This window comes from Salmo trutta, chromosome 17 (assembly GCF_901001165.1).
Source record: "Salmo trutta chromosome 17, fSalTru1.1, whole genome shotgun sequence".
In the NCBI taxonomy this organism is placed as follows: Eukaryota; Metazoa; Chordata; class Actinopteri; order Salmoniformes; family Salmonidae; genus Salmo; species Salmo trutta.
The window spans coordinates 34,917,702-34,943,681 of NC_042973.1; the positions used below are offsets into that span (position 1 = coordinate 34,917,702).

Below are 25,980 nucleotides of genomic sequence, written 5' to 3' on the forward strand. Positions count from 1 at the left end.
TTTAACAGGAGATTAACTGTATGAGAAATGGGGATCAATTCTGTTTCAGAACTAGTGTATTTAGGAAATCATCTATAATCCAGATGTCTGGAAAACATGGATGATTTTTCACTTCATGTTTTGGACTTCACTAATCAAATGAATGTATTTCCCCTCTGAACACTGGCATCCTGACATAAGGCATGTCTTTAATGATTAATGGCCTGATCTGTATAATTTCGAGTTTCTTTTCCTGCCCATTATGCCCTGCTGAGTCACACACACACACACACTACGGGAGAGTGGCTGTGTGAGGGGGCTGACGGTTAGACGGACAGGGTAATTACCCAGATGCCTGTGCAGTGGGGGGCTGACAGTCTGAAAACAGCCGTCTTTGAATTAGAGCACCCGCTGATTAGCCTTACAGTAGCCTCACTACAGTAGCCTCACTACTGTAGGGCTAATCAGCGGGTGCTCTAATTTAAAGATGGCTGTTTTCAGACTGTCAGCCCCCTCACACAGCCACTCTCCTGGTGTGTGTGTGTGTGTGTGTATAGTGTGTAGTGTGACGTGTGTGCATTGGTTGCAGCTCTTGTCATCCCAGTAGAAAATAGAGGACATTGATCCCCTTCATCCCCAGTGATAAGTGACTGCTATTAGTCTCAGAATGTGTGGCGAGCGCTGTAAAATGGCTGTCATCTTCCATCTCCTACAGTAGTACGACTGATACTCAGCTATTTAACATCGCCTGTTACTCACTAAACACCACTCGCCTCTCCACTCAGATACACCATTTGTCATGTCAGAATGTTAAAAATTCTTAATTGGCTCAAATTAAAGGGGGTGTATAAGAGATATGTGGTAAGATAGGGAATGAATACAAAAGGGAGGGAGGGATAAATATATAAAGAGAGCGAGGGAGGGAGTGTCAGTGTTGATATGTTAGTGTTTATCATATGTTTGACCCATATATAGCATTGTACTGCAATGTGTTGTGCTGCAGAGCTTTGCTTACTGTGTGTGTGTGTGTGTGTGTGTGTGTGTGTGTGTGTGTGTGTGTGTGTGTGTGTGTGTGTGTGTGTTTCTGTTTAGATCAGCTTGCTGTATCCAATCTCTTAAACGCCTCTCTGTTGTCTCTTCTCATGAGGGAGAGGAGTGGAGCGAGGGATCAGTGAGTCAGACTTAGTCACTGGGTCTGGGAGGGGCGAGGAGGAGAGAAAGAGGATGAGGGAACGTGTGAGAGAAACGGGAGGAGTGAAAGAGACAGAGCAAAGGAGAGCGCGGGTGGCAGAGGGAGGGAGCGAGGGATACAGACACGGACTTGTCTTTGTGCTGTTGCCTGAAACACCTCCCAGCTGATCCAAAGCAGAGAATAGAGCACAGCACAGCATTGTATTTCTGTTACATAGCTACTCTGTCAAAGAACTGTGGCAGTACAGGCTGCAAACAATGAATGCTGGCCGATTGTGCTTTTGCTCTCTGTATTTCACTACATGGGAACGCCAGAATGTCCTGATTGAGTAGGTGGTGTATTTGTTGCTGTACCCACCGATCATTTTCTTCTCTCCCCTTTCATCCCCTTTTTGATACATATAACTTCTCCCCCTATCTCTTACTTTCTCTCTAGCACCTCCACATGACGGTCCAGGCCTTGCAGGATGAATTGAGGATCCAGAGAGACCTGAACCAGCTGCTCCAGCAGGACCCTGCCAGCCAGGGTCGCGAACTGGCCCTGAACTCTGAACCCACGGAGGAGAACTACCGGCGGCTTCATGGGGACCACGAGCGTCAGGCCAAGGAGCTGTTCCTGCTCAGAAAGACCCTGGAGGAGATGGAGCTGAGGATAGACACCCAGAAACAGACCCTGGGCGCCAGGGACGAGTCCATCAAGAAACTGCTGGAGATGCTGCAGAGCAAAGGTGGGTTACTGGGGGGGGGACACACAGCGACCCATATTAGTCATTTTCCAGTGTTAACGCATCTTCTAAATGACCATGTTATTGTATTCCAGGGCCGTCGGCTAAGGCCTCAGAGGAAGACCAGGAGAGAACCAGGAGACTGGCTGATGCTGAAATGCACAGACACCATCTAGAGTCCCTACTGGACCAGAGAGACAGGGAGACGACTGCTCTACGAGAGGTGAGGGACACTGGGAGAGATGAGGAGGAGAGAGGGGAGACGGAGGAAGGTAACACACAGAGGGGCTTTAGTTGGGTCACAATACAAACCATTTGGGATTGAGTGTTGTGTAGTAGACTGTGTGAGGTGTGACAACCTTGTTCTCTATAGGAGCTGCATCGTCGATACGAGGGAACCCCAGAGTCCACCAAAACCAAGGCTCTACAGACAGTCATCGACATGAAGGTACCCGTCTCTGTGTGTGTGTCTGTGGCCGTGTCTGTAAGTGTGTTTATGTCTGTGGCATAACCCCTTATCTCTCTGGTGTGTGTCAGGATGCTAAGATCAACTCTCTGGAGCGAGGTCTGAGGGACATGGAGGAGGAGGTGATGATGCTCAAGTCCAACGGCCTGCTGAGCTGTGAGGAGAGACAGGAGGATATGAAACAGATGGAGGTCTACCGCAGCCACACCAAGTTCATGAAGAACAAGGTTAGATGGTCACTTCCCCTCAGTTCCCATTGGTCTGAATTCAGTTGCCCTTGGTTCTGATAGGTCAGAATTCAGTTCCTTCCAATCAGCTCAATATCAATCTGTTCTATAGTTGTACATGTTCTCATTACGTTCTCTTCATAGCCATGCACTCCTTCCTCTCCCTCTGCTCATCACCCACTACTTCTCTACCATTCCTCTTCTCCCCTCTCCTGCTCTTGTTTTCCCTCCACCTCTCCCCCATCTCTCTCTCTCTCAGATGGACCAAGTAAAGCAGGACATGTCCAGGAAGGACACAGAGCTGCTAGGTTTACAGACCAAGCTGGAGACTCTGACCAACCAGTTCTCTGACAGCAAACAGCACATCGAGGTCCTCAAGGAGTCGCTGACCGCTAAAGAACAACGAGCTGCCATCCTACAGACAGAGGTACACACACACACACACACACACACACACACACACACACACACACACACACACACACACACACACACACACACACACACACACACACACACACACACACACACACACACACACACACACAGAGCCAGTATGCTGAGCGGTTGCCCTCTGCTGGCCAGGTGGATGCGTTGCGTCTGCGGCTGGAGGAGAAGGAGACCACGCTGAACAAGAAGAGTAAACAGATCCAGGAGATGTCTGAGGAGAAGGGCACGCTCAACGGAGAGATCCACGACCTCAAGGACATGCTGGAGGTCAAGGAGCGCAAGGTCAACGTCCTGCAGAAGAAGGTGGAGCTTGACTATATATCACTCTGTATAATGCAATAGGATACAAAGTCATACTACGTCCTGTTTAGTAAGCGTTTTGTGTATGTTTTTCGTCTAGCTCACCTAATTTTGTGTGTGTGTGTGTGTCCAGATTGAGAACCTGCAGGAGCAGCTGAGAGACAAGGAGAAGCAGATGAGCAGCCTGAAGGAGAGAGTCAAGTCTCTGCAGACAGACACCTCTAACACAGACACAGCTCTTAACACACTGGAGGAGTCCCTCGCTGAGAAGGTACACACACACACTAGAGTCCTACACGGGTCAGTTTTATGGAGCCGCGCCTGCCACATCAATTCCGATACCTACCTGACATCAGGACAGGTTGTTCTCCCCAAACCGACCCACGCGCTTAGAATTGTTCCCGAGAGCCGGTCCATTACCCGCCAAATTGCATCAATTTATTTAATTGTTTTTATGACTCCAGACAGTAGGCTATTCCTTTTCCCTGCTAGAATGAATTTGTCTGCATGTCTATTCAACAGTTGGATAAAGGAAACCATGTGGCACATTGATAACTCAAATAGCTTTGAATAAGAGCCTTCTTACCAAAGGAAAGCTATAGGCTTAGCCTACATAACAAAACATGACCTTTGCATTCAATATTGTTTTGATTTTCAAATAGTTTAATTGAAACTTAAATAAATAATTGCCCGAATTTAATATAGCCTACAAAAATTCTTAAACCTTTTCCAGCCACACCGGTCAAACGCAAATTATATGGGCAGCGTATGGTGAATGAAAGTCTGAATTGCGAAAGCCTCCACGTAGACAAATTAAAATGTTTCAGCCTCAATAACAGACAGTTCCCTGCTCCACACTCTCACTGTGGCTGGGTCTGGCACCGCTCACACAATGGGATTTACACCAATAAAACAAGCTGCTGGGTTTGTACAAATTGTATAAGAATGATTTAAAACATTTCCGACCCGCAATATAATTGTTCTGAACTGCAAGCCAACTCACGAGTTCAAGGAATGTTTTCATTCCACCCGCCAGCAGATTGTTGTTGTTGTTGTGGGTCACCTGTGGGGAACTGTCGGTACCCGGTGCAGTGCTCGAACACACACACACACACACACACACACACACACACACACACACACACACACACACACACACACACACACACACACACACACACACACACACACACACACACACACTGCCCAACTCCGGCAGAGACTCATGAGCAGGGCTGTTTCTGTCCGGGGTGTTTGTACTCTCATATGGACTCTGAAATGACACACGTCTGTAGGAGCGTATCATCGAGCGTCTGAAGGAGCAGAGAGACCGAGACGACAGGGAGAAGACTGAGGAGATCGACAGCAACAAGAAAGAACTGAAGGATCTGAAGGAGAAAGTCAGTCTGCTGCAGGGAGATCTGTCTGACAGAGAGGTACACACACACACACACCCAAAATGTAGTGACACTGTTGACACATTTGAAGTTTTTTGATTTTATTTTTTCCAAACACTATATCAACAAATGTTTCACATTTTTTTTGTTTTTTTCATAAAAAATTATTGCTTATGAGTACCTTCGTGTGTGTAAAATATTACAGATTTTTTTATTAAAAGATTAAGAGTAATTTTTTGTTGTTGGGAAAAACACTATATATCCATTGTTTAGCTGGAACAGAATGTTCATATCCTGTATATTTGACTGTGATATGAGGTGTTCTCACCTAGCTATCTTAAGATGCATGCACTAAATGACTAATGTCAAATGTAAATGTTTTACATAGAGGTCATATTACTGTATACAATTATTCTTTTTTTAATTTAAATATTGATGTCACAAATGTGTGTGTGTGTGTGTGTATGGATATATATATATATATATATATATATATTGTGATGTAGTTATTTGTTACATTTTACTATGTAAAACCAGCAGTACTCCTTATTTCCCTGAGAGTGAGTCATTTACACTGAGTGTACAAAACATTTCCATGACATAGACTGACCAGGTGAATCCAGGTGAAAGCTATGATCCCTTATTGATGTCACCTGTTAAATCCACTTCAATCAGTGTAGATGAAGAGGAGGAGACAGGTTAAAGAAGGATTTTTAAGCCTTGACAATTGAGACATGGATTGTGTGTGTCATTCAGAGGGTGAATGGGCAAGACAAAAGATTGAGGTGCCTTTTGAGCAGGTATGGTAGTAGGTGCCAGGCGCACCTGATTTAGTGTGTCAAGAACTGCAACGCTGTGGGGTTTTTCACGCTCAACAGTTTCCCGTGTGTATCAAGAATGGCCCACCACACCCAGCCAATTTGGCACAACTGTGGAAAGCATTGGAGTCAACATCAATGTGGAAAGCTTTTGACACCTTGTAGAGTCCCTGCCCCGACAAACTGAGGGCAAAAGGCAGGGGTGCAACGCAATATTAGGAAGGTGTTCTTAATGTTTTGTACACTCAGTGTATGTAGCATTTAGCAAAAAAACATGATTATTTGTCTCTGAAATGAAACCATCAAGTGATAGACATGTATTTGTTTAAAACCTGTCATTGAACAACCCCATGCCATGATTAGATAGTGAAAAAACACACATCCCTTTCATAGATTCTTTAAACAAGAAAAGCTAATTCACCAACATTTCTGAAAATGGAAAGATAGCATTTTGGAATGAAACTCTTTAATTTATTAACTCCCTCTCTCTAGAACAATCTGTTGGACCTAAAGGAGCATGCATCATCCCTGGCCTCCTCGGGGCTGAAGAAGGACTCCAAGCTAAAGAGTATGGAGATCTCTCTGGACCATAAGAAGGAGGAGTGTCTCAAACTGGAGAACCATCTTAAGAGGGTGAGATGTTGCCCCTAGACAATGATCTAAGGCCACTTTTACTTACTTGTCTGATCATAGAAAAAAAAATGTGTCTGCCTGTGTGTTTTCAGGCCCAGAATGCGACGTTGGAGGCCAAGGCAAACACGGAGCTGTCGGAACGCATCACCTCCCTGGAGCAGGAAGTAACCCGACACAGAGAGGATTCTGGCAAGGCTCAGGCAGAGGTGGACCGGCTGCTGGAGATCCTGAGAGAGATGGAGAATGAGAAGAACGACAAGGACCGCAAGATCAATGAGCTGGAGAAGTATGTGCATCTTTCTCTGACTCTACTTGTTTGTGACTAACTCAGTCTCTGTAAACAGCAGTTTATCTATATACATGTGTACCTGGTCTAATGTAGGTGTTTTCCTCTGAAATACCACATGGTCCTCCTCTTCTCCTTCCTTTCATCTCGTCTTCCTGCTCTCTGAATCTGTGTCTCTCTGTCTCTTGCCTTCTTGTCTTTATGCTGGAACTCTCTTGTCTCCTCTCCAGTCAGTCCTCCAGGTTAGTAACATGTTCTCTGCTCTGTCTACTGGCTGGACTTCCTACCTTTCCCCCACAACCCCCACTCTCTTTTAATCTCAATTGCTTTTGCTCTCCCTGCCCTCTCACTTTCACCACTCTCTTCACTTTATCCCACTTCACCCCCCCCCTCTCTAACACCCTCTCCCTCTGTGATGCTTTAGCGTTATGAGTGTAACCTTATGGGAATGTCTGTAACCCAGTCCTCTTGTGTCCCATGGTGCCTTGCAGGCAGACCAAGGACCAGAGTAAGAAGGTGGCATCCCTGAAACATAAGGAGCAGGTGGAGAAAAGTAGGAACGCCCGACTAGTGGACGAAGCTAAAAAGAGAGAGGACAACATCTCAGAGAGCTCTCAACAGGTCAAGGTAAGGCACACGTGTGTGTGTGTGTGTGGGGGGGGGGGGGGTCTATGGATGTGTGACTAATAACAACACTGATAAAGAAAGCTCTTCTTGTTGCACAAAATTTTGTTTGACATATAGTACCAGTCAAAAGTTTGGACACCTACTAATTCAAGGGGTTTTATTTTTATTTTTTTACAATTTTCTACATTGTAGAATAGTAGTGAAGACATCAACACTATGAACTAACACATATGGAATGATGTAGTAACCAAATAAGTGTTAAACAAATTAAAATATATTTGAGATTCTTCAAAGTAGCCTCCCTTTGCCTTGATGACAACTTTGCACACTCTTGGCATTCTCTCAACCAGCTTCATGAGGTAGTCACCTGGAATTCATTTGGATTAACAGGTGTGCCTTGTTAATTTGTGGAATTTATTTTCTTCTTAATGCGTTTGAGCCAATGAGTTGTGTTGTGACAAGGTGGGGGTTGTATACAGAAGATAGCCCTATTTGGTAAATACCAAATCCATATTATGGCAAGTCAGCTCAAATAAACAATGAGAAATGACAGTCCATCGTTACTTTAAGACATGAAGGTCAGTCAATCTGGAAAATTTCAAGAATTGTAAAAGTTTCTTCAAGTGCAGTTGCAAGAACATCAAGCGATATGATGAAACTGGATCTCATGAGGACCGCCACAGGAAAGGAAGACGCAGAGTTACCTCTGCTGCATGACCTCTAGGCTGTATAAGGGTTATTTGGCCAAGAAGGAGAGTGATGGAGTGCTGCATCAGATGACCTGGCCTTGACAATCACCTGACCTCAACCCAATTGAGATGGTTTGGGATGAGTTGGACCGCAGAGTGAAGGAAAAGCAGCCAACAAGTGCTCAGCATATGTGGGAACTCCTTCAAGACTTTTGGAAAAGCATTCCAGGTGAAGCTGGTTGAGAGAATGCCAAGAGTGTGCAAAGCTGTCATCAAGGCAAAGGGTGGCTACTTTGAAGAATCTCAAATATAAAATATATTTTGATTTAAGACTTTTTTGCTTACTACTTGATTTCATATGTGTTATTTCATAGTTTTGATGTCTTCACTATTATTCTAAAATGTAGAAAATAGTAAAAATAACAACCCTTGAATGAGTATGGGTGTCCAAACTTTTGACTGGTACTGTAAATATCCTTTATGTAAAATGTCTTTATCTACCTCAGTCTTCTCTCCCCTCCCATCTAGGACTCTCTGCGGTTGAAGACTGAGCGTATCGAGGAGTTAGAGGAGGCTCTGAGGGAGAGTGTTCAGATTACAGCAGAGAGAGAGATGGTGCTGGCACAGGAGGAGGCTGCCAGGAACCACCAGGAGAAACAGGTACACACACACTTAACACAAGTACACACACCTGGAGGAGGTGTTGGAGATGAAGTAAGACGCACACGCGCAACACAAGGGTACACACGCAAAACACGTGCAACACAAATACACACGTATGTACAAAGCTACACACACACAGCTTCTATATCCTTTCTCCTCTCATCCCATCTGCTGGCCATGTTTCACTCTGTCCCTCCTTTTCTCAGTTTTCTTGTCTCTCATTTTCTCCTGTTTTCTCTGTTACTTACTGCCTCTCAGAAGCACTCACACAAACCAATGCATGAGTCCAACCACGTCCACTTTAAGTGGTCTAAGGTATGACGTAATGATCCTCCTCTGTTGTATTTCACCCTTTTGGATCAGTAGCTCTTTAGACCATGTTATCATGTACCATTTACCTACTATTCACTTCGAAATTACATGGTGTAAACTAAACCAGAACAATCTGATACTTGTTTCTCGTGACGCCAATCTGTGACTTGTTGGTAACCAATGATACCAACATTACACCCCAGAGAAAGCCAATAGTTATTATTTAGCAATGTTGGGTTGTACTATTAACCATGTGACTTCTAAGTAAATGCCAGTTAAATGAAAGTACTATAGTGAAGTAGTACCTTTATTGCTGTTTAGATCTGTCATTGGAGCCCCTTGTTGTACGTTCAACACCTCAGTGGGGTTGGATCCAGAAACAACCCCTAGCCCTGTTCACCATATTGCTGGTCTATTACCCATCAATCTGTTCAGATTTACACTAGTACCTAGGTGCTATAAGGTGTAAGAGCCAGTGCCAAGGGGATGGGGTGTAAGAGCTAGTGCCAAGGGGATGGGGTGTAAGAGCTAGTGCCAAGGGGATGGGGTGTAAGAGCTAGTGCCAAGGGGATGGGGTGTAAGAGCTAGTGCCAAGGGGATGGGGTGTAAGAGCTAGTGCCAAGGGGATGGGGTGTAAGAGCCAGTGCCAAGGGGATGGGGTGTAAGAGCCAGTGCCAAGGGGATGGGGTGTAAGAGCCAGTGCCAAGGGGATGGGGTGTAAGAGCTAGTGCCAAGGGGATGGGGTGTAAGAGCCAGTGCCAAGGGGATGGGGTGTAAGAGCCAGTGCCAAGGGGATGGGGGTGTAAGAGCCAGTGCCAAGGGGATGGGGTGTAAGAGCCAGTGCCAAGGGGATGGGGTGTAAGAGCCAGTGCCAAGGGGATGGGGTGTAAGAGCCAGTGCCAAGGGGATGGGGTGTAAGAGCCAGTGCCAAGGGGATGGGGTGTAAGAGCCAGTGCCAAGGGGATGGGGTGTAAGAGCCAGTGCCAAGGGGATGGGGTGTAAGAGCCAGTGCCAAGGGGATGGGGTGTAAGAGCCAGTGCCAAGGGGATGGGGTGTAAGAGCCAGTGCCAAGGGGATGGGGTGTAAGAGCCAGTGCCAAGGGGATGGGGTGTAAGAGCCAGTGCCAAGGGGATGGGGTGTAAGAGCCAGTGCCAAGGGGATGGGGTGTAAGAGCCAGTGCCAAGGGGATGGGGTGTAAGAGCCAGTGCCAAGGGGATGGGGTGTAAGAGCCAGTGCCAAGGGGATGGGGGTGTAAGAGCCAGTGCCAAGGGGATGGGGTGTAAGTTAGGAATCATCAACTAGAGCAGCCGTGAGACCATTTTGTTTTTTGCGCGGATGTTCGGGGGGCCGGAATCTATTTACAAATAATTTGTAGACTGCAAACTTACCACAAGAAGCCCAAACCGATGTAATCATTTCAGTCCTTGCTTATATTTGTATATGATCATGTGTGTCTCTCTATTTTGCGTGGGAATACTTGGGAACAGATTTACACAATTATATAACTTGGAGCTGATTTCCTGACTTTTTTCCAGTCTTTTATGTCCAACAATGAACATTAGAAAACTTAGGGGTGGCAAATATTTGGCCTGCAGTCTGCCAGATGGGGGAACCTTGGTGTAAGGGCTAGTGCCAAGGGGATAGGGTGTAAGGGCTAGGGGTTCTTTCTTTTGTGCCTTTGCTTGACGGCTTGAGGGTACTTGAGGAAGGTTATGTCTTTGAATGATAAACATATCTCATACATTTTCACTCTCTGCTTGTCTTTGTATTGTCTTATTTTTATTATGTGTGCAGATTGAGGAGCTGCTGGGGGCCATGGAGAAGGTGAAACAGGAGCTGGAGTCTATGAGGGCCAAGCTGTCATCTACCCAACAGTCCCTGTGTGAGAAGGAGACTCACCTGACCACGTTGAGGGCCGAACGCAGGAAACACCTGGAGGAGGTGCTGGAAATGAAGTAAGACACGCACGAAGACACACGCATCATACACACACAGTATATACACCCATTCCCTCCACTTTCACACTGCAACATGTCTGCTGACTTGGTAGTCAGGTAATGCTGTAATACAGTCAGGTAATAGAATATCCTGTAAATGACTCATTCTAAAATGCCACCCTGTAATACCTCCTTGGTGCAGACAGGAGGCGCTGCTGGCAGCCATCAGTGAGAAGGACGCCAACATTGCCCTGCTGGAGCTGTCCTCGTCCAAGAAGAAGAAGACGCAGGACGAGGTGGCTCTGCTAAAGAGAGAGAAGGACCGTCTGGTACAACAGCTCAAACAGCAGGTAGGGAACAATCCCTCGTCATGTTACCTATGTCCAGCCACATAGGCCTCTGTAAAGTCACTTCCTCTACTCATCTCCTTCACCTGAAATGGGGGGAGACTTAACAGACCTGAGATGGTTTGTAGGTATAGCTTTTAACTTTGCAGCAAGTGTCAAAATCAAACAGTAGGCAGCCATAAACTTCTCTCGGCACAGCTGTCTGCTCAATGCACCATGATTAGGGTGGCAGGTAGCATGGCGGTTAAGAGCGTTGGGCCAGTAACCGAAAGGTCGCTGGTTCAAATCCACAAGAAGACTAGGTGAGAAATCTGTCTGTGCCCTTGAGCAAAGCATTTAACCCTAATTGCATCTGTAAGTCGCTTTGGATAAGAGCATCTGCTAAATGACTAAAATGTAATGTAAATGAGTATGCTGGTCAAAAATCCCTTTAGTCTCCCACTGAAATCGTGTCCACATTCTCTCTATCTCTCTCGTTCAGACTCAGAACCGTATGAAGCTAATGGCAGACAACTATGAGGACGACCACTTGAAGACCGCTCCCGACCAGACCAATCACAAACCTTCTCCAGATCAGGTGGGTACCCAGTCAACCAAACAGAATCATATTTTTTTAACACACGTGTAGCTTAACCAGAATAGACCATCTTTCTCCAGTACATAAAGTTATCACGGCCGGACAGCTCATTAGGCAGGATTACACCTGCATGCTTGCTGTTTGGGGTTTTAGCCTGGGTTTCTGTACAGCACTTTGTGACATCAGCTGATGACAGAAGGGCTTTATAAATACATTTGATTGAAATTGGATTAGGCAGCCACCTATGGCGGCAGATTGATGAGGGCGGCATCTTCTGAACTAAACTGACCTAGACACACCTCCAACAACAAATAAAACCTCACATAATTCTGCCCAAAAACAATGACAATTTCTCCCAACCAGTGGCATATGGGATTTTTAGGTGAGCGCTGATGCCGCCCTGTGATAAACCGTGCCCACTTTGTCAAAGGCAGGGACGCAAAATATTTAGTTTGTCCATTCCCAGCATGCCTCTCCAGGGTGCTGTTGGAGAGACTCATCGCTGCGGTGCTCCACCAACGTTGCGTCAAAAAAAGAATCTAACATAAATCATGTAGCAGATATAGGGTAGGGTTTCCCAAACTCGGTCCTGCGCCCCCCCCCCCCCCGGGTGAACGTTTTGTTTTTACCCCCCTAGCACTACACAGCTGATTAAAATAATCAAAGCTTGATGATGAGTTGGTAGTTTGAATCAGCTGTGTAGTGCTAGGACAAACACCAAAACGTTCACCCAGGGGGGGGGGGGGGCCAGGACCAAGTTTGGGAAACTCTGATATAGGATATGGTAGAAAGAGTATGTGGCCTTTTCTGTAGCCTGCAGGCTGGAGATAAAATATATGACTATGTAACGAGATGGACACTTTTTACATCATGCAGGTTTCTCTGGTCAAATTGCCTAACCTAAATGATGCTAAATCAAATAAAATATGTGCTGTCATGTTAACAAACAACATATCCTAAAAACAGGCCAGGTCAAACAAAGTAAAATGGACAAAATGGAATGGACAATCACAACTGTTGTCCAGGAGTTTCACCCCTTTGTCATGATCAGTATTTTTAAGTTTGTATCTGTCCATTTTTGACAAGCTGATCTTTGAGAAAAATTAAATACTTCTGCTTTTCCCGCTGTGTAAACACATTGCAAATAGGCTCACGATAACTCCTGATAAAGTTCGCTAGCTGATATTCAGAACTTAAATAGCCAAATTGATTATTTACAGGAATCAGGACTAATAAATCCAATGCAACAGCCTGTTTTACATTGATAACAGGCAGACATGGTAGGCTACAGCTCAGTAAGCACGGACTGATGCAGATGCCTTTTGGACATCTTTTTTGGTGCAATCCGGACCGTCCTTGATTTCAATGTCCACAGACATTGATTTTTGGTCAGTTTTCTGTCTCGCACTCCTATTTTTCTGTCACACTCTCTCTCACACACACACACACACACACACACACACACACACACACACACTAACCAAGTGTTCTTTTCTAATGCTGCAATTGGCTAAACCATCTGTCCAATAGGATGATGAGGAGGGTATTTGGGCATAGCCAACCCTGCGCCCCCCTCCCCTCTCTCTCTCAGCCATTTTGTTCAGAAGGGTGAGAGCACAAATGAATGTCCGAGTCATCTGTCCATTTTCCACCACCTTCCTGGCATGTATGCCCGTCTCTCACTCCATCGTCAGTGTGTCCCGTTTTGCTCCTCCATTTTGTTTTGTCGTCCGTTTCTCCTCTCACCATTTTATGTTGGTGCAGTGAGTTGGTCCGTGCAGTGTTTGGTACATGTCATCTGTTCTCATATTTGTATTTTCTGTGGGAATGATATCTCTGTTGTTACCTTGGATGGTGTTTCAGTGTTTGTCTGCCCACCATGTACTGTAGCTTGGACACTGTTTGTGAACAACTGAGTCGGCCAAATAGGCAGACACACACACACACACACGACACACTTCTGTCCCACATACCAGACTCCACAATCTTATCTCCTTGTGATCTAATGCATGTGAGATGCAGCCTTATTCCTCCTCCTTCTGCATGCTCCATGATTCTGGTTTAGCATGGTTTAGTCTCTGAAAACACACAGGGACCTAATGTCACTTTTGTTATCTCTCTTCTTATCTCTCTCTTATCCAACTGGCTCTTCCATTTCTTTCTCCCTTTCCTCTCCCCCCTCCAGATGATCCCCCCTCTCCTGTCCCTGAGTGAGAATCGCAATAAGCTTAAGCTCTACATTGCCCACCTGACTGACCTCTGCCACGACCGAGACCCCAGCATCCTCAGCGTCCTGACCCCACCCCCCCACTATCACCACACCAACCCACCAGCCTGGGAGGAGGAGCTACACAAGATGACTTTGAAGCAGGTAACAGAGGAGTCCCTCCCTCTGGTGTTTTCTCTCTCTCTCTTGTTCCCCATCTCTTTCTCACCCTCCATCTTTCTTTCTGTGCTCTGTCATATCTTACTCTTAACAGGAATGAGTGAAGTTTTTATCGCCTCAAGGGAGATGGAGGGGGAGGAGAAGTATGCTAACTCATTACCTCTCCCTCTGTCCCTTTTTCTCACCCCTCCCTTCCTCCTTAGTTGGAACTGGAGTTGGAGTTGTGTGAGAAGGAGAGTGGGGAGCTGCAGGAGTATGCCAACTCAGTGCTGCAGCAGATCGCTGACTACTGCCCTGACATCCTGGAGCAGGTGGTCAACGCGCTGGAGGAGTCCTGCTGAACTCTCACCTTTACAGACCACCCCTGATGACCCAAGGACCATGCATGAGCTTCAGACAACCTTCCTCCCATCTATCCACACATGATCTTGGTGGAGGGAGGACTGAGCGATCATACTACACCCCCACATGCTCAATTCTCATTCCTGGGGAGATTCACCAGCCTGAGGAGATGATGATGATTAACTGATGAAGAACAGTCACACAGTGGGCTAATGGTGGAAGGATGGAGATGCATGCCAGTCATGGGTTGTGTTCAGTAGTGCACATCGCACAAAAACGTTTTGAAAGAGAAAACAAAGTTAAGGTCGCACCTCCCTGTTTCATTTCTTTCAGTTTTCTCAGTTTTCGTCCCTACTGACACCACCGTTGTTTCGTCCCTACTGACACCACCGTTGTTTCGTCCCTACTGACACCACCGTTGTTTCGTCCCTACTGACACCACCGTTGTTTCGTCCCTACTGACACCACCGTTGTTTCGTCCCTACTGACACCACCGTTGTTTTCTCTTTGTATCTAAACCAGTGTTTTTTCTGAATGGTGGGGAGTCGTGGCATGGAAATGTTTAGAAACCAGTGACCATTTAAACAAAAACATTTAGCATATATTACGTGTTATTTCCTATTAAGAATCTCCTATGTGAGTTTCTGGACAACAAAACTTTTCCCATTTTCCCTCCACCACCCAATTAGATCCTTAGAGAGAGAAACACTAGCTGGGTTTTAGGGCTTGTGGGGCTTTATCTCTGGCTGACTCACTGCATGTTCTGTGAACGGATCTTAAGACGTAAGCGGGAGGAATCCTAACTCAATAACCTAACTTGAACTTCCACACACATCTCCCATTGACATCAGTGTCTGATTTACATCAAGTAAGGATTTGGACCAGATGGAGAAGGGGGGAGAGAAACAGAGAGGAGGGGGGGGGGGGTAGTGGTTGGTTTTAGATGGTTTTGCACACAGCACCCTCTTCAATATGAGGTATGCAACGTTAGTTTATTTTCAGAGAGTCATAGCCACGTACACTTCTAGTAGTGGACCACAGGAAGTTGGTGGCACCTTAATGGGGGAGGACAGGCTCGTGGTAATGGCTGTAGGGGAATGGTATCAAACACATGGTTTCCATGGTTTCCATGTGTTTGAATCCATTCCATTAACTCCGTTCCAGGCCTTATTATGAGCCGTCCTCCCCTCAGCACCCTCCACTGTAGTGCACTATATGGAATAGGGTGACACTTGGGACGGTACGATTGAGTGTGCAAAGGGATCAGTACTGGACCTACATGAAGGACCTTTTTATTCCTCAGTTCTATTGGTGCTACAGCTTGACATGAAGAGATTACCAGTCATAGGATCTCATCCAAGGTTTCTATAGATATGACTTTATAAAACATTATCATTGTTTCATTTTTGATTGAATTATGTTCCCTGAGATTGACGTTGCCCATTTTGTGCATTTTTCCAAAGCTTCAGAGCGTACGGTTCTTGTAATGAAATGATAGTGAATCCTAGTTAAAAGGATATGAAAGTCCCTTCCCGGGGGGTTTGAACTTTTTTTGAAACCAATTTGTAAATGACTCATTAAATACGTAGTGACACAGGTTGAATATTTTCCCGGTGTTTTAGAAATGTTCCATCCCCAAAATAAATCACTTTTCTCCTGGGTAACCTGGTGTTTCCCACCAAAACCGGAAGTTTCATTCAAAAGAATTAGAAACGCATATATGTTTGGATTTGATTAGAGCTTTGATCAGCATGAAAATTCTAATCTGAATCTACCTGAGCCTGATGAGCCGTATATTTTTCAAACATTTATGAGCCCTACATTAACAACATTAAATGAGCCCAAGCCCAAATTATTATGCCATTATCCAAAACATGTATGATAAAGGCTACTGCACATTATGTGTGACAGAAAAACATAGAAGCTCCTAGATGTTGCCAGCTATAGCCTATGCTCTCTTGGGTAAATAAATTAAAGTAGCTCTAGTAGGTTATTCTTTTTGAGTGTGAACTGTATTGTATTATATGGACTGGAATTAGGCACATTGTTGAAACCATGATGAAGCAGAAGAGAACATGCAATTCTGGTGCAGCACATGCGGCCTACAAAGTTAAAAGTATTGGCTAGCGAATTTGATTTTAATTTTGAAATATAATTGGGCCTATTTGTATAATTAGCAGGCTGACATATTTCTATACCTACCTTTATATACCCAGGATGTTATCCTCTTTCTCTCATTCCTGCCGCGATTTTCAACAATTCAATGAAATACGTTTCGTTGTCCTTATCTTCATCATTTTAATGACATCCTTGAATAATATAGGACTAGAATTAGATGCAACAGGCTTTCACTTCGCTTCACAAAGATTGAATGGTTATGGGTCTGAATGAATAACTGCTATAGCCTACCGCCATCGCGAGTTCGCTCATCTTTCAAATTACCCATGAGTTCTATTGGCTTCTGTGTATAACATTCAGCTAAAAAGAGCTTGCATCTCTCTTCGAATAGTCTATTGGTATAAAAAATGCTAAAAAAATGATGTCCAGCAAGCTATTCTGGTCTAGCTTTTCCTGCATGGGACTCCAAGAGCTAAGGAGCGTTTTTTAAGGAGAGAGGCCAGCGAAGCACAGGTGCTTGCATATTGCATAAGAGACAGAGGCTTATTATGCATAACCCATCATTAATTAGCTAAATATAAGGATAATACTGCATTGAACGTGTTACCTGTAGAAGGTAGGCTAGAACATCTCTATATATAGGGCTATATATCAATCTAGAACAGGATTATCTATTTTGTATGGAGTTGATGGACAGCGACAGAGAAAAAAGAAGACCCCCGAAAGCCAAAAGGAGATGGGTAACTTAGACACACATTAGGTCTTTATATTACTGTATCATAGGCTATGCTGCAGCAAATGTAGTCCCCACCTGTCACATGAACAAAAATTTGAGATGTTAGGTCTACAAGCATTATGAACTGTGCTCCATACTGAGATGGGCTGTCAGTCCCCACCCTGAGTGTTGATTCATGCAGAGGCTGTAGAGAAGCCAGATTTAGACATTGCATATAATATAACAGTTCCATTTCACACCATGCTGTTCATATAAATAATTTATTATAATTTACCGGTTTCTCGCAGTTATTTATCCTAGGGAAAAGCGAGTGATTTTGAGAGGTAAATCCCGGTAACCGGGTTCCCGCCGTTCAACCCTAGTAGTGACTACATAAATGTAACCCAGTGGAAGATGTTGTGAATTCTGTAAAAAAAACTAAGTGAGAAGCTAAAAGCAGTGCAGTTAGTTGTCTATTGTGTGTGTGTGTGTGTGTGTCTCAATTTGTCTGAAGACAAAAGATATGACCGTACTGCCATAAATTGCGGAAAGTCATGTTCTATAAATATATATACATATAAAGTATGATGTTGACCATATGGATATATATGCATTGAATGTTTGCACAGAATCATGAGGAGCAAGGCTCTCTGAACAAAATGGCGGACCGTTCTAGTGTCTTCAGCTAAAACTGGAGAAATATTTGTAAAAAAAAAAAATACACTTTTATAAATGTCAAATTACATGTAAACTTCAAACGTTTTCAAACTGTGACTGTGTAGAGGGAGAGTACTTTTTATTTTCTTTCATTTATATTTCTTGGATTTTTTATGTATACTTTTTCCACATGATGTAAACGTATTACCCTGAGGTTCCAGTACTTAGTTATTTCATATATCCGAGATGTTTGTGGGAATGACGCCCCCTAGACTGTGTTCCTCTGTTCTCCACTTGTCTCACACAGTAGTCTGACCGTTTAGGACAGAACAGTTTCCAACCATGGTTCTCCTGGTGCTTATTCAGTGGCCTGATTTACAGAGAGCACGCTGCCAGTCTCTGGCATTTAGAACTGCTCTGTACAGTACATTTCCATTTCAATCTGTCCATGGTTGAATAATGATAAGCTACAAATCAGCTTGGTCTCCAGGACCAGAGTTGGAGACTAGGCTACTGTTTAGGTTCTCCTATCCTGCCCCTTATCCATAGGCCAGAGAGTACTTTAGAATCACATCCTGGCTATCTCCCTTTCCAGAAGTTATTACTGACCTGACAAAATCGTAGAGGTAAAAGCAAAGGGTTTCACTGGTCAGCTTTCACCTATCCAGGTCATGAGAACAGTTTTATTTCAGGAAGGAGGAAAAAAATGTGTCTTTCAGAAAAGTTGCAACAGGGCCCTAGCCTGTCTATCCCTGCCCTTGCCTTAATGTCTGTGGACTCACCAGTCTGTGATAACTTTGTTTTAAACTCTTCATTCAGGAACACAGTGCTGTTAAAGGGGCTACTTCTAAAGTCATGGTTCTCATTTTATTTTTTCACTTTCTTTTGCATTTGTAAAGGAAATGTACTGCCTTCCGTCTGTGTTAATGATGAAAAAAGTTATCTATGTAAAATGAAAGCAAAACAGACACGTTTGAGTATTTGCATTTTGTATGTAAATAAACATATCCTATCAGTCTTTCACTCTCTTTGGGGATTTTTGTTTACAGGACTACCATTGTGCATATTTATAAGCATAATTAAGTGTAAGATAAAACAAAATGATTTGTCACACACCGGATAAAAGGCACAGTGATGCTGAAACGTTTTTTAACCCAATAAATTACTGGGAGGTTATACATATGAAGTGTGCGACTCTGTTTTTATAACACACCGGATAGGTGCAGTGAAATGTGTTGTTTTACAGGGTCAGTTATAATAGTACAGCACACCTGGAGCAAATTAGGGTTAGGTGCCTTGCCGGCTCGGGTAATCGAACCAGTGACCTTTAATTTACTGGTACAACACTCTAACCGCTAGGCTACATGCCACCCTAATAGCTTATCTTGGAATACCGTAATACATGTCTGTCATTTTATACCTAATAGCTGTCGCAGTTGCCAAGAATGGTTTTCATGCCCTGATATTTAATTTGACTGTGTCCCGCTGTGGATCCACTAGGGAGATGAGGTCAAATGTGATTGGCAACCCTTCGCCTCAACTCAACTTCTGAATAGGTGTGTAAAGAGTGACAGAAACTCATCCATGGTAGGTGCTAATCCACTATTTCACTTCATCTATCCGGTTCAGACCTGAAAACACCAGGGAGATAGAAAAGGACAGATTTTATGCCAATCTGGTTGTTTCTGGACCAGCATAATTTGTATTAGAGTAAGATAATGGAATGGCCCCTAATGTTCTGAACACCCTGCACCTTGTGCCATATTTAGTACCTGTTTTTACATAAAAAGGCCCTCCTATAAACCTCAAATGGGCAACAGAACTTAAACAAACCATTTCCACCCAAAAAAACATTCAGCATTTTTATTAATAAATATCACTGTTGTAGGAATATAAAACCATTTTAAAATTACCCTTTTTAAGAAACACACCAATGATCTTTCCTTGAAGGCTTTACAGGAGAAAATATGATGTAGGTTATTGATATGATGTTGCATACAGACTTCAAATACATGCTCTTGATAACCAAGGGCAAGATAAAGTCTATTTTTCCACTCTCCCTTCTAAAGTCCCCAGGGGGGAGAAGGCAGATAGTTTACCCCTGTCATATCCACACTGTTCATGTTTACCAGAAGGAATTAGGAAAGGCAGATTACAATGTTAGAGTACAACTTCTCAGGCATGGAAACTACCAATTCAAAAAGGTGTACTTCAAAACCAAACAATTCACTTCAATTTGAAGTACAATGTTCTGGCTTACAGCCATTCATTATAAAAAATATATTTATTAACATAAGAAAAATACTTCTTAGTCAAAGCTTCAATCCAAGGCATTAAGGCCTTCGTGTGCAGTGTTAAGATGGACTGTGTTAGAACATAGTTGTTTTGCATGAGTTGTCTATCATTAATACTGGTAAACAGTTAAAGGGAAAGTTGAAAAATGTGGTAGATAACCCATATTTTTTTTTGTTTGCATGGAAAGACAGTGGGGTTGTGTCCCAGGCACTCCAGTTTCTTCAATGAATGAGGTAGCTAGTAAAAACCTTATGTGATACAATGACAGGATAGTTAACATGGAAATAAGAGAGAAAGCAATTATACCAAAATAAGGGGTGGAATAATGCTATGACAGTGAATGTTTAAAAAGGGTTGATCCCTTCTACTAAAATTAAGGTCACAGTATTATAGTTATTAAAAGGTAATGTAATAGTCTACAAACTGTTCCGCTCAGGTATTCTATGAAGATGAAAAATAATACACCTTCCACGGTGAAAACCCCCACTTCTTCCTCCCAGCTTGGCTTTCACCTCACTTTCTCACTCTCCGTCATCTGCCAGAGTCCCAGGTTTAACACTTTAAGGCACGGGAGCTGCGTTATCCTCTCCAGACCCCGCTTGGTGATTTTGGTACACCCATACAGGTCGATACCGGTGAGCTGCGTCAGGTGGTCGGCGATCAGCTCCAGCCCCTTGTCAGTGATGCGTACACACTGCCCGATGTTCAGCGTCTTGAGCTCGTGCATCTGACGCACCATCCGGTTGATCCCGTCGTCACTGATGTGGCAGGAGCACAGGGACAGAGACTTGAGCTGGTACAGCCCCTGGGCGATGTAGGCCAGGCTCTGGTCACCTATCTTGTCGCAGAAGGACACGTCGAGGCCGGAAAGCTGTAGAGACCCCATTGCCAGGTGCATGATGCCCGTGTCACTGATGTTGTCACACGACCGCAGGTTGAGGCTCCACAGGTGAGTCATATTCGACAGGTGGATCATACTGGAGTCTGATATTCCTCCGCAAAAGCTGAGGTTGAGCACCTTGAGATTGGCCAGTCCCTTGGAGACGTGTTTGAGGGACAGGTCCGTCAGCTTTTGGCAGTCCTGCAGGGTCAGCTGCTCTAGAAAGAGGCAGCCTTCGGCAGCGCTTCGGGTCATCCCAGCCAGGTGACCGATGCCCACGTCTGACACATGCCTGCAGCTCCGCAAATTAAGGCTCTTGAGTTTGTGCAAGCCCCAGGCAATGAGCAAAAGGCCTGTGTTGGTGATGTTACTGAGGCCACCGAGTTCCAGCACCTCTAGATTTTTCAGATACTGGGCAATCCTGCCCAGGCTTGAGTCTGTGATTGGTTTGCAGAGGCTGAGGTTGAGGATCCGCAAGGACGGGATGTCCTGAACAAAAGCATGTCCGAGGCCGTTGTCCGTGAGGTTAAAACAGCCGCATAGGTTAAGGCTTTCAATGTTTGGCATCCCCTGGATTACGTAGCTCAGGCTGCGCCGCAGGCTGAGGATCTGGACCTTCTTGATGCCCCGGGTATGGAGGCTGGGGAACAGGGACGGGTTGGCCCTCCGCAGATGAAGCTTCGCTTCCACCCCCCTCCACACAGACTTGTGGTACGAAGCGTCCCTCCAGGCCGCACACACTTGGGCCACCCTACCTTTGTCCCTTACGTCCAAGTAACTGAAAATCATAGCTAAAATTTCCGGAAAGAGGCCAGATATGTGTGTCTCCATTTCAAACATGTTTGGAAAGGGAGAGGTTAGCCAAAACTAACCAGGTATCCGATTATTCGAGTAGGCTAGCTAACGTTAACTGTTCGCGAAGTTAGCTAATGTAACTCAGAAAAATAACATGTTCAAAGTCCAGGCATCCCAAACCATCTTTACATTATACATATCTGAAATTCCAACGCGAAGTTTTCAGGTTGTGTTATATTATTCCAAATGAACTGAGATAGTTAGCTAACTACTTCCCACGAAAACGTAGATAACTAGCTGACGTTAGCTTGTCTGGCTAGTAGCCTAGGCTAGCTAGCGAACCATAAGGCGGAAAACAGAGACGGTCAGGCGACTCTACCCATGTTCAAGTCAGAAGACGGTTGTCGTTCTTCAAATGGATCCAGTCGGTCGTTCATTTTCAAAATAAAAACTTAAAATGTATCTCTGAAACCCGCAGTATTCTTTTCTTCTGTGTAATGGGTAAAAAGGCACCGTTTATATTAGCATTTCAGTTCTGTTGATGGATTCGTGGCGCTTCTTCCCGTGGCTGCGCTGTGCTGCCTTTGTCTGGCCAACCATTTCAAACTGACGACGTAGGAACAGCAGTGCTTTGGGGGAGGGTACAAAAACAATTCACATAAACAATTCACATTAATATGAGAAGACGTAATAAATGTAATTGGCCGAATTTAATAACACAAATATTAAAAAGTTTGATATTTTATACATAATCACTTTTCTCAGAAATGATTTTAAAGATAATAATCTTTTTTAGGACCACCATATTTTTTTATTCTTGGTTTCGCCCAATTCGCTACAAGTTAGCGGTCCTCTGGAAGCGACTGTAAATCAATTAAATATTTTTGTTTTATGTATTGTGAATGATAATATATTCTCAGAGTATTTAAAAAAGACCTCGGTGGGAAATAGTACAATGTAACGCTCTGAGGATCCAAAATATCGCCAGTGGAAATTCCATAAAATACCTGAAAATTTTCCCCACAGATAGAAACGGTAACGCAGACACGTCACGTGGGCTATTAACCGTTTAGAACGTTTTCTCACCACCAAATATGGTAGTGAGAGGAAGTTCAGTCGCGGGTGGTGGAAAAGATGGAACTCATATGCCACAGCATCCCGTTAAGATCAGCATACCCCAGGCATTTTGTCCTGGTTTAACACAACCTGGATAGAATGTTTGGGGGATTATCTCAAAAACAGAATATTTTAGTATCCCGAATAATAACGGGCCCTCAAAGTTCCCCGCGCCAGTGATCTCGGGACAGACACAGCTGGTTTTGAAAAGGGAAATCAAATAAATGTATAACTAACCCAAGATAGTTAACCTCTGTCGTTTACGTGGGAGCAAATGAAGCATCGTGAACAGAACAAGCAAGGAGGTTCAAAACCAAGCACGAGTTTATTGGCGCGTTGTAGCAAGTATTTGCATATTTCCGTTAGGGAACGCCTCCTCTGTGAAGTGCGCGTGCGCACAAACTCAATTCGACCTTGTACTCCTGCTAAAAAATCTTTGGCAAAGCGTCAAGTCTAGAAAACTGAGAGCACTGTGTTCGTAACAGATTTGTAGTTTTGGGAACATAAAAATGTATTGAGATCAGATGTTTCATCGATGAGACAATGTGCAGAAGATCGGCCCAGTTTCACCGAGTCGGGTGTTGTGCAATCTATGGTGTTATGTTATGATGTTTTCATCTGATTGTCAAACAAATCACTTAAAAAAGTAGTCTACCTGCGCAGTTCGATCCGCCATAATATACCATAGTCGCTACTTTCACCCCGAATTTACACACGTTCTTGCTTATAATTTCCGACATTTGGTAGGCCATATTACAATTTTGGACATTTGGTAGTCCATTTGTTTGTCAACTACAATAGTTATAAATAAATAATATTTCTCCACTTCTGTTCCTGAGACAAAATGTAACCTACATTTGTTGTTTCATTTTACTGCAAGAAATGCATAATTCTGCTGGAGTTAATATTATATTACGCTGCATATAAGAGGTTAAACTGGCCTAAAGTCAGTGTTCATTCAGTTACTATTCCATTTAACCCATATGAACTTAAATGAGGAATATTCTGTTTATTCAAAGTACAGGGATACTATAGTTAGATACATGCAGCTTATTTTATGTCATAACTCCAAAACAGTGGAAAGATTGGTTCTGTGCTAAATGTCCAATGTCATCCGTTTGACCCATTTTAAGGAAATTGAAAGCTGAGAAAAATGATTAAACATGTTTTTGATAAGAATTCAGTTCGTCTTGGGTGCATATTTTATGTGGTTGAATTACTGTCTGCTTGCATTCAGTTTATTCACAGGTATAGGGATACTCGTGAATGGGACATCAAATATGCATGTAAACAGCTTATCCCGAATAAGACCTTAATCAAGATATGAGCTACTATCTGGAATACTATGCGCATGTAAACGTGGTATGTGTTGCAAGTTCGCTAGCCACAGCTTTGGGCTGGACCTTCACAGTCATTGGGCTGGACCCAGGTGATTGGATAGACTACAATGACGCACTTCACTAGTGATAGCTCAAGTTAAGACAGATCCAGTCTTAGAAAAAAGGGTTCAAAAAGGGTTCTTTGGCTGTCCCCACAGGAGAACCCTTTTTGGTTTCAGGTAGAACCCTTTTTGGTTCCAAGAAGAACAATTTTGGGTTACATGTAGAACCCTCTATAGAAAAGGTTCAACCTGCAACCAAAAATGGTTCTTCAAAGGGTTATCTTATAAGGACAGCCAAAGAACACTTTAAGGTTATAGATAGCACATTTTTTCTGAGTGTAGAAAGGGAAGCAGACAGGCGAAGTAGAAAGATGAATGTGATTGAAAGAACCTGCGGTTTCATCAGGATATTTCAGTTTGTATTTGTCGTTTTTTTGTAGGCTATTTTTAATTAGTTGACAATTAAAAGCCTACTACTACTTTGGCCTAGGCTATCTCTTAGTTCCATGCACCCATGGGGCATCAATGTGTCCATATGACAGAGGCTGGTGCTCACCCATTAGTGGAATTTTAACTTTACGATTTGTATCATTTTAATTCAAATTGTATTATTAAGCCTGATTTATTTAGATTTTCCCATGATGTCAGGCAAAGAGGCACTGAGTTTGAAGGTAGGCCTTGAAATACATCCACAGGTACACCTCCAATTGACTCAAATGATGTCAATTAGCCTATCAGAAGCTTCTAAAACATCATTTTCTGGAATTTTCCAAGCTGTTTAAATGCACAGTCAACTTAGTGTATGTGAACTTCTGACCCACTAGAATTGTGATACAGTGAATAATAAGTGAAATATTCTGTCTGTAAACAATTGTTGGACAAATGTATTTTGTCATGCACAAAGTAGATGTCCTAACCGACTTGCCAAAACTATAGTTTGTTAACAAGAAGTTTGTGGAGTGGTTGAAAAACGAGTTTTAATGACTCCAACCTAAGTGTATGTAAACTTCCGACTTCAACTGTATGTGTGTTTGTGTTTGCGAGAGAGATAATGAGTGGGGTGTTGTCGCTAAGATTGTGCCTATTAAAACTGAGCACAAATGTACAGCTATGCTATTTATCCCGGAGAAAATTGCGGAGAAAAGCATTCACCTCGATCCAGCACCAGTGGGAGGAAAGCACCGAGTGGAAAACACAACGCACCACTCAACACTGTGTTACTTGCTAGACTAGTGGGCTAGTACACCTACATGTTTGATATGGGCAGGAGCATGCCTGCGAGTCGAAGTCAACATAATTCCATGTTCCTTATTTGATATTGTTCCCATTCCTTTTTCGCCAAGTTTAGAATTGTAAACTAATAGAAAATACAAGGGGAAACTATTGCAAGTACTGCTCCAGATCACTTGATAGCCACCACATGGGGGAGATAAGAGAAGAGGGAGAGAGAGAGGGAGACAGAGAGACCCGACTTAACTCAAACTAAACTGTATACAGCAGAGCGTGTCGGACTCCAAAGCCCCACAACTGAATAGATAAGAGCAAGTGCACTACTTACAAAACAGAGCTGAGAGCACCATAAGGCAGAATGGGGCCCATATATAAATAGTCCATGTTTTATTTCTCTTCCCTACTCCAATACCGTTATCATGTATATCAATAATGTATCAG

The 25,980-nt window shown here is 43.7% G+C and overlaps 2 protein-coding genes across 7 annotated transcripts in view; one reads left to right on the forward strand and one right to left on the reverse strand.

The window, feature by feature from the left end:
- Positions 1-18,860, forward strand: part of LOC115152093 (ELKS/Rab6-interacting/CAST family member 1-like) — a 33,288-nt gene extending 14,428 nt beyond the window's left edge. For 4 of the 6 annotated variants that reach the window (XM_029696607.1, XM_029696609.1, XM_029696608.1 and 1 more), the window contains exons 4-21: positions 1,607-1,898; positions 1,991-2,118; positions 2,269-2,343; positions 2,433-2,588; positions 2,848-3,015; positions 3,174-3,341; positions 3,472-3,609; positions 4,634-4,774; positions 6,046-6,186; positions 6,279-6,472; positions 6,703-6,714; positions 6,964-7,099; positions 8,317-8,448; positions 10,558-10,718; positions 10,903-11,050; positions 11,529-11,624; positions 13,810-13,995; positions 14,214-18,860. In XM_029696607.1, the coding sequence (XP_029552467.1) occupies positions 1,607-1,898; positions 1,991-2,118; positions 2,269-2,343; positions 2,433-2,588; positions 2,848-3,015; positions 3,174-3,341; positions 3,472-3,609; positions 4,634-4,774; positions 6,046-6,186; positions 6,279-6,472; positions 6,703-6,714; positions 6,964-7,099; positions 8,317-8,448; positions 10,558-10,718; positions 10,903-11,050; positions 11,529-11,624; positions 13,810-13,995; positions 14,214-14,351 (2,610 nt within the window). In that variant the 3' untranslated portion in view covers positions 14,352-18,860. Of the gene's footprint in view, positions 1-1,606; positions 1,899-1,990; positions 2,119-2,268; positions 2,344-2,432; positions 2,589-2,847; positions 3,016-3,173; positions 3,342-3,471; positions 3,610-4,633; positions 4,775-6,045; positions 6,187-6,278; positions 6,473-6,702; positions 6,715-6,963; positions 7,100-8,316; positions 8,449-10,557; positions 10,719-10,902; positions 11,051-11,528; positions 11,625-13,154; positions 13,233-13,809; positions 13,996-14,213 lie in introns of those variants that run through there. The other 2 variants (XR_003867421.1, XM_029696611.1) reach the window with 2 other exon arrangements.
- Positions 18,861-19,691: 831 nt separating this feature from the next.
- On the reverse strand, positions 19,692-22,433 carry LOC115152102 (F-box/LRR-repeat protein 14-like). Its single transcript, XM_029696622.1, has one exon. It carries the CDS (start codon positions 21,855-21,857, stop codon positions 20,646-20,648), a length of 1,212 nt encoding a protein of 403 aa, XP_029552482.1. The 5' UTR covers positions 21,858-22,433; the 3' UTR covers positions 19,692-20,645.
- Positions 22,434-25,980: the final 3,547 nt, after the last annotated feature.

Bases quoted from the DNA above. Each gene is read 5' to 3' on its own strand.
- LOC115152102 (XM_029696622.1), bottom strand. From the start codon at position 21,857: ATGTTTGAAATGGAGACACACATATCTGGCCTCTTTCCGGAAATTTTA.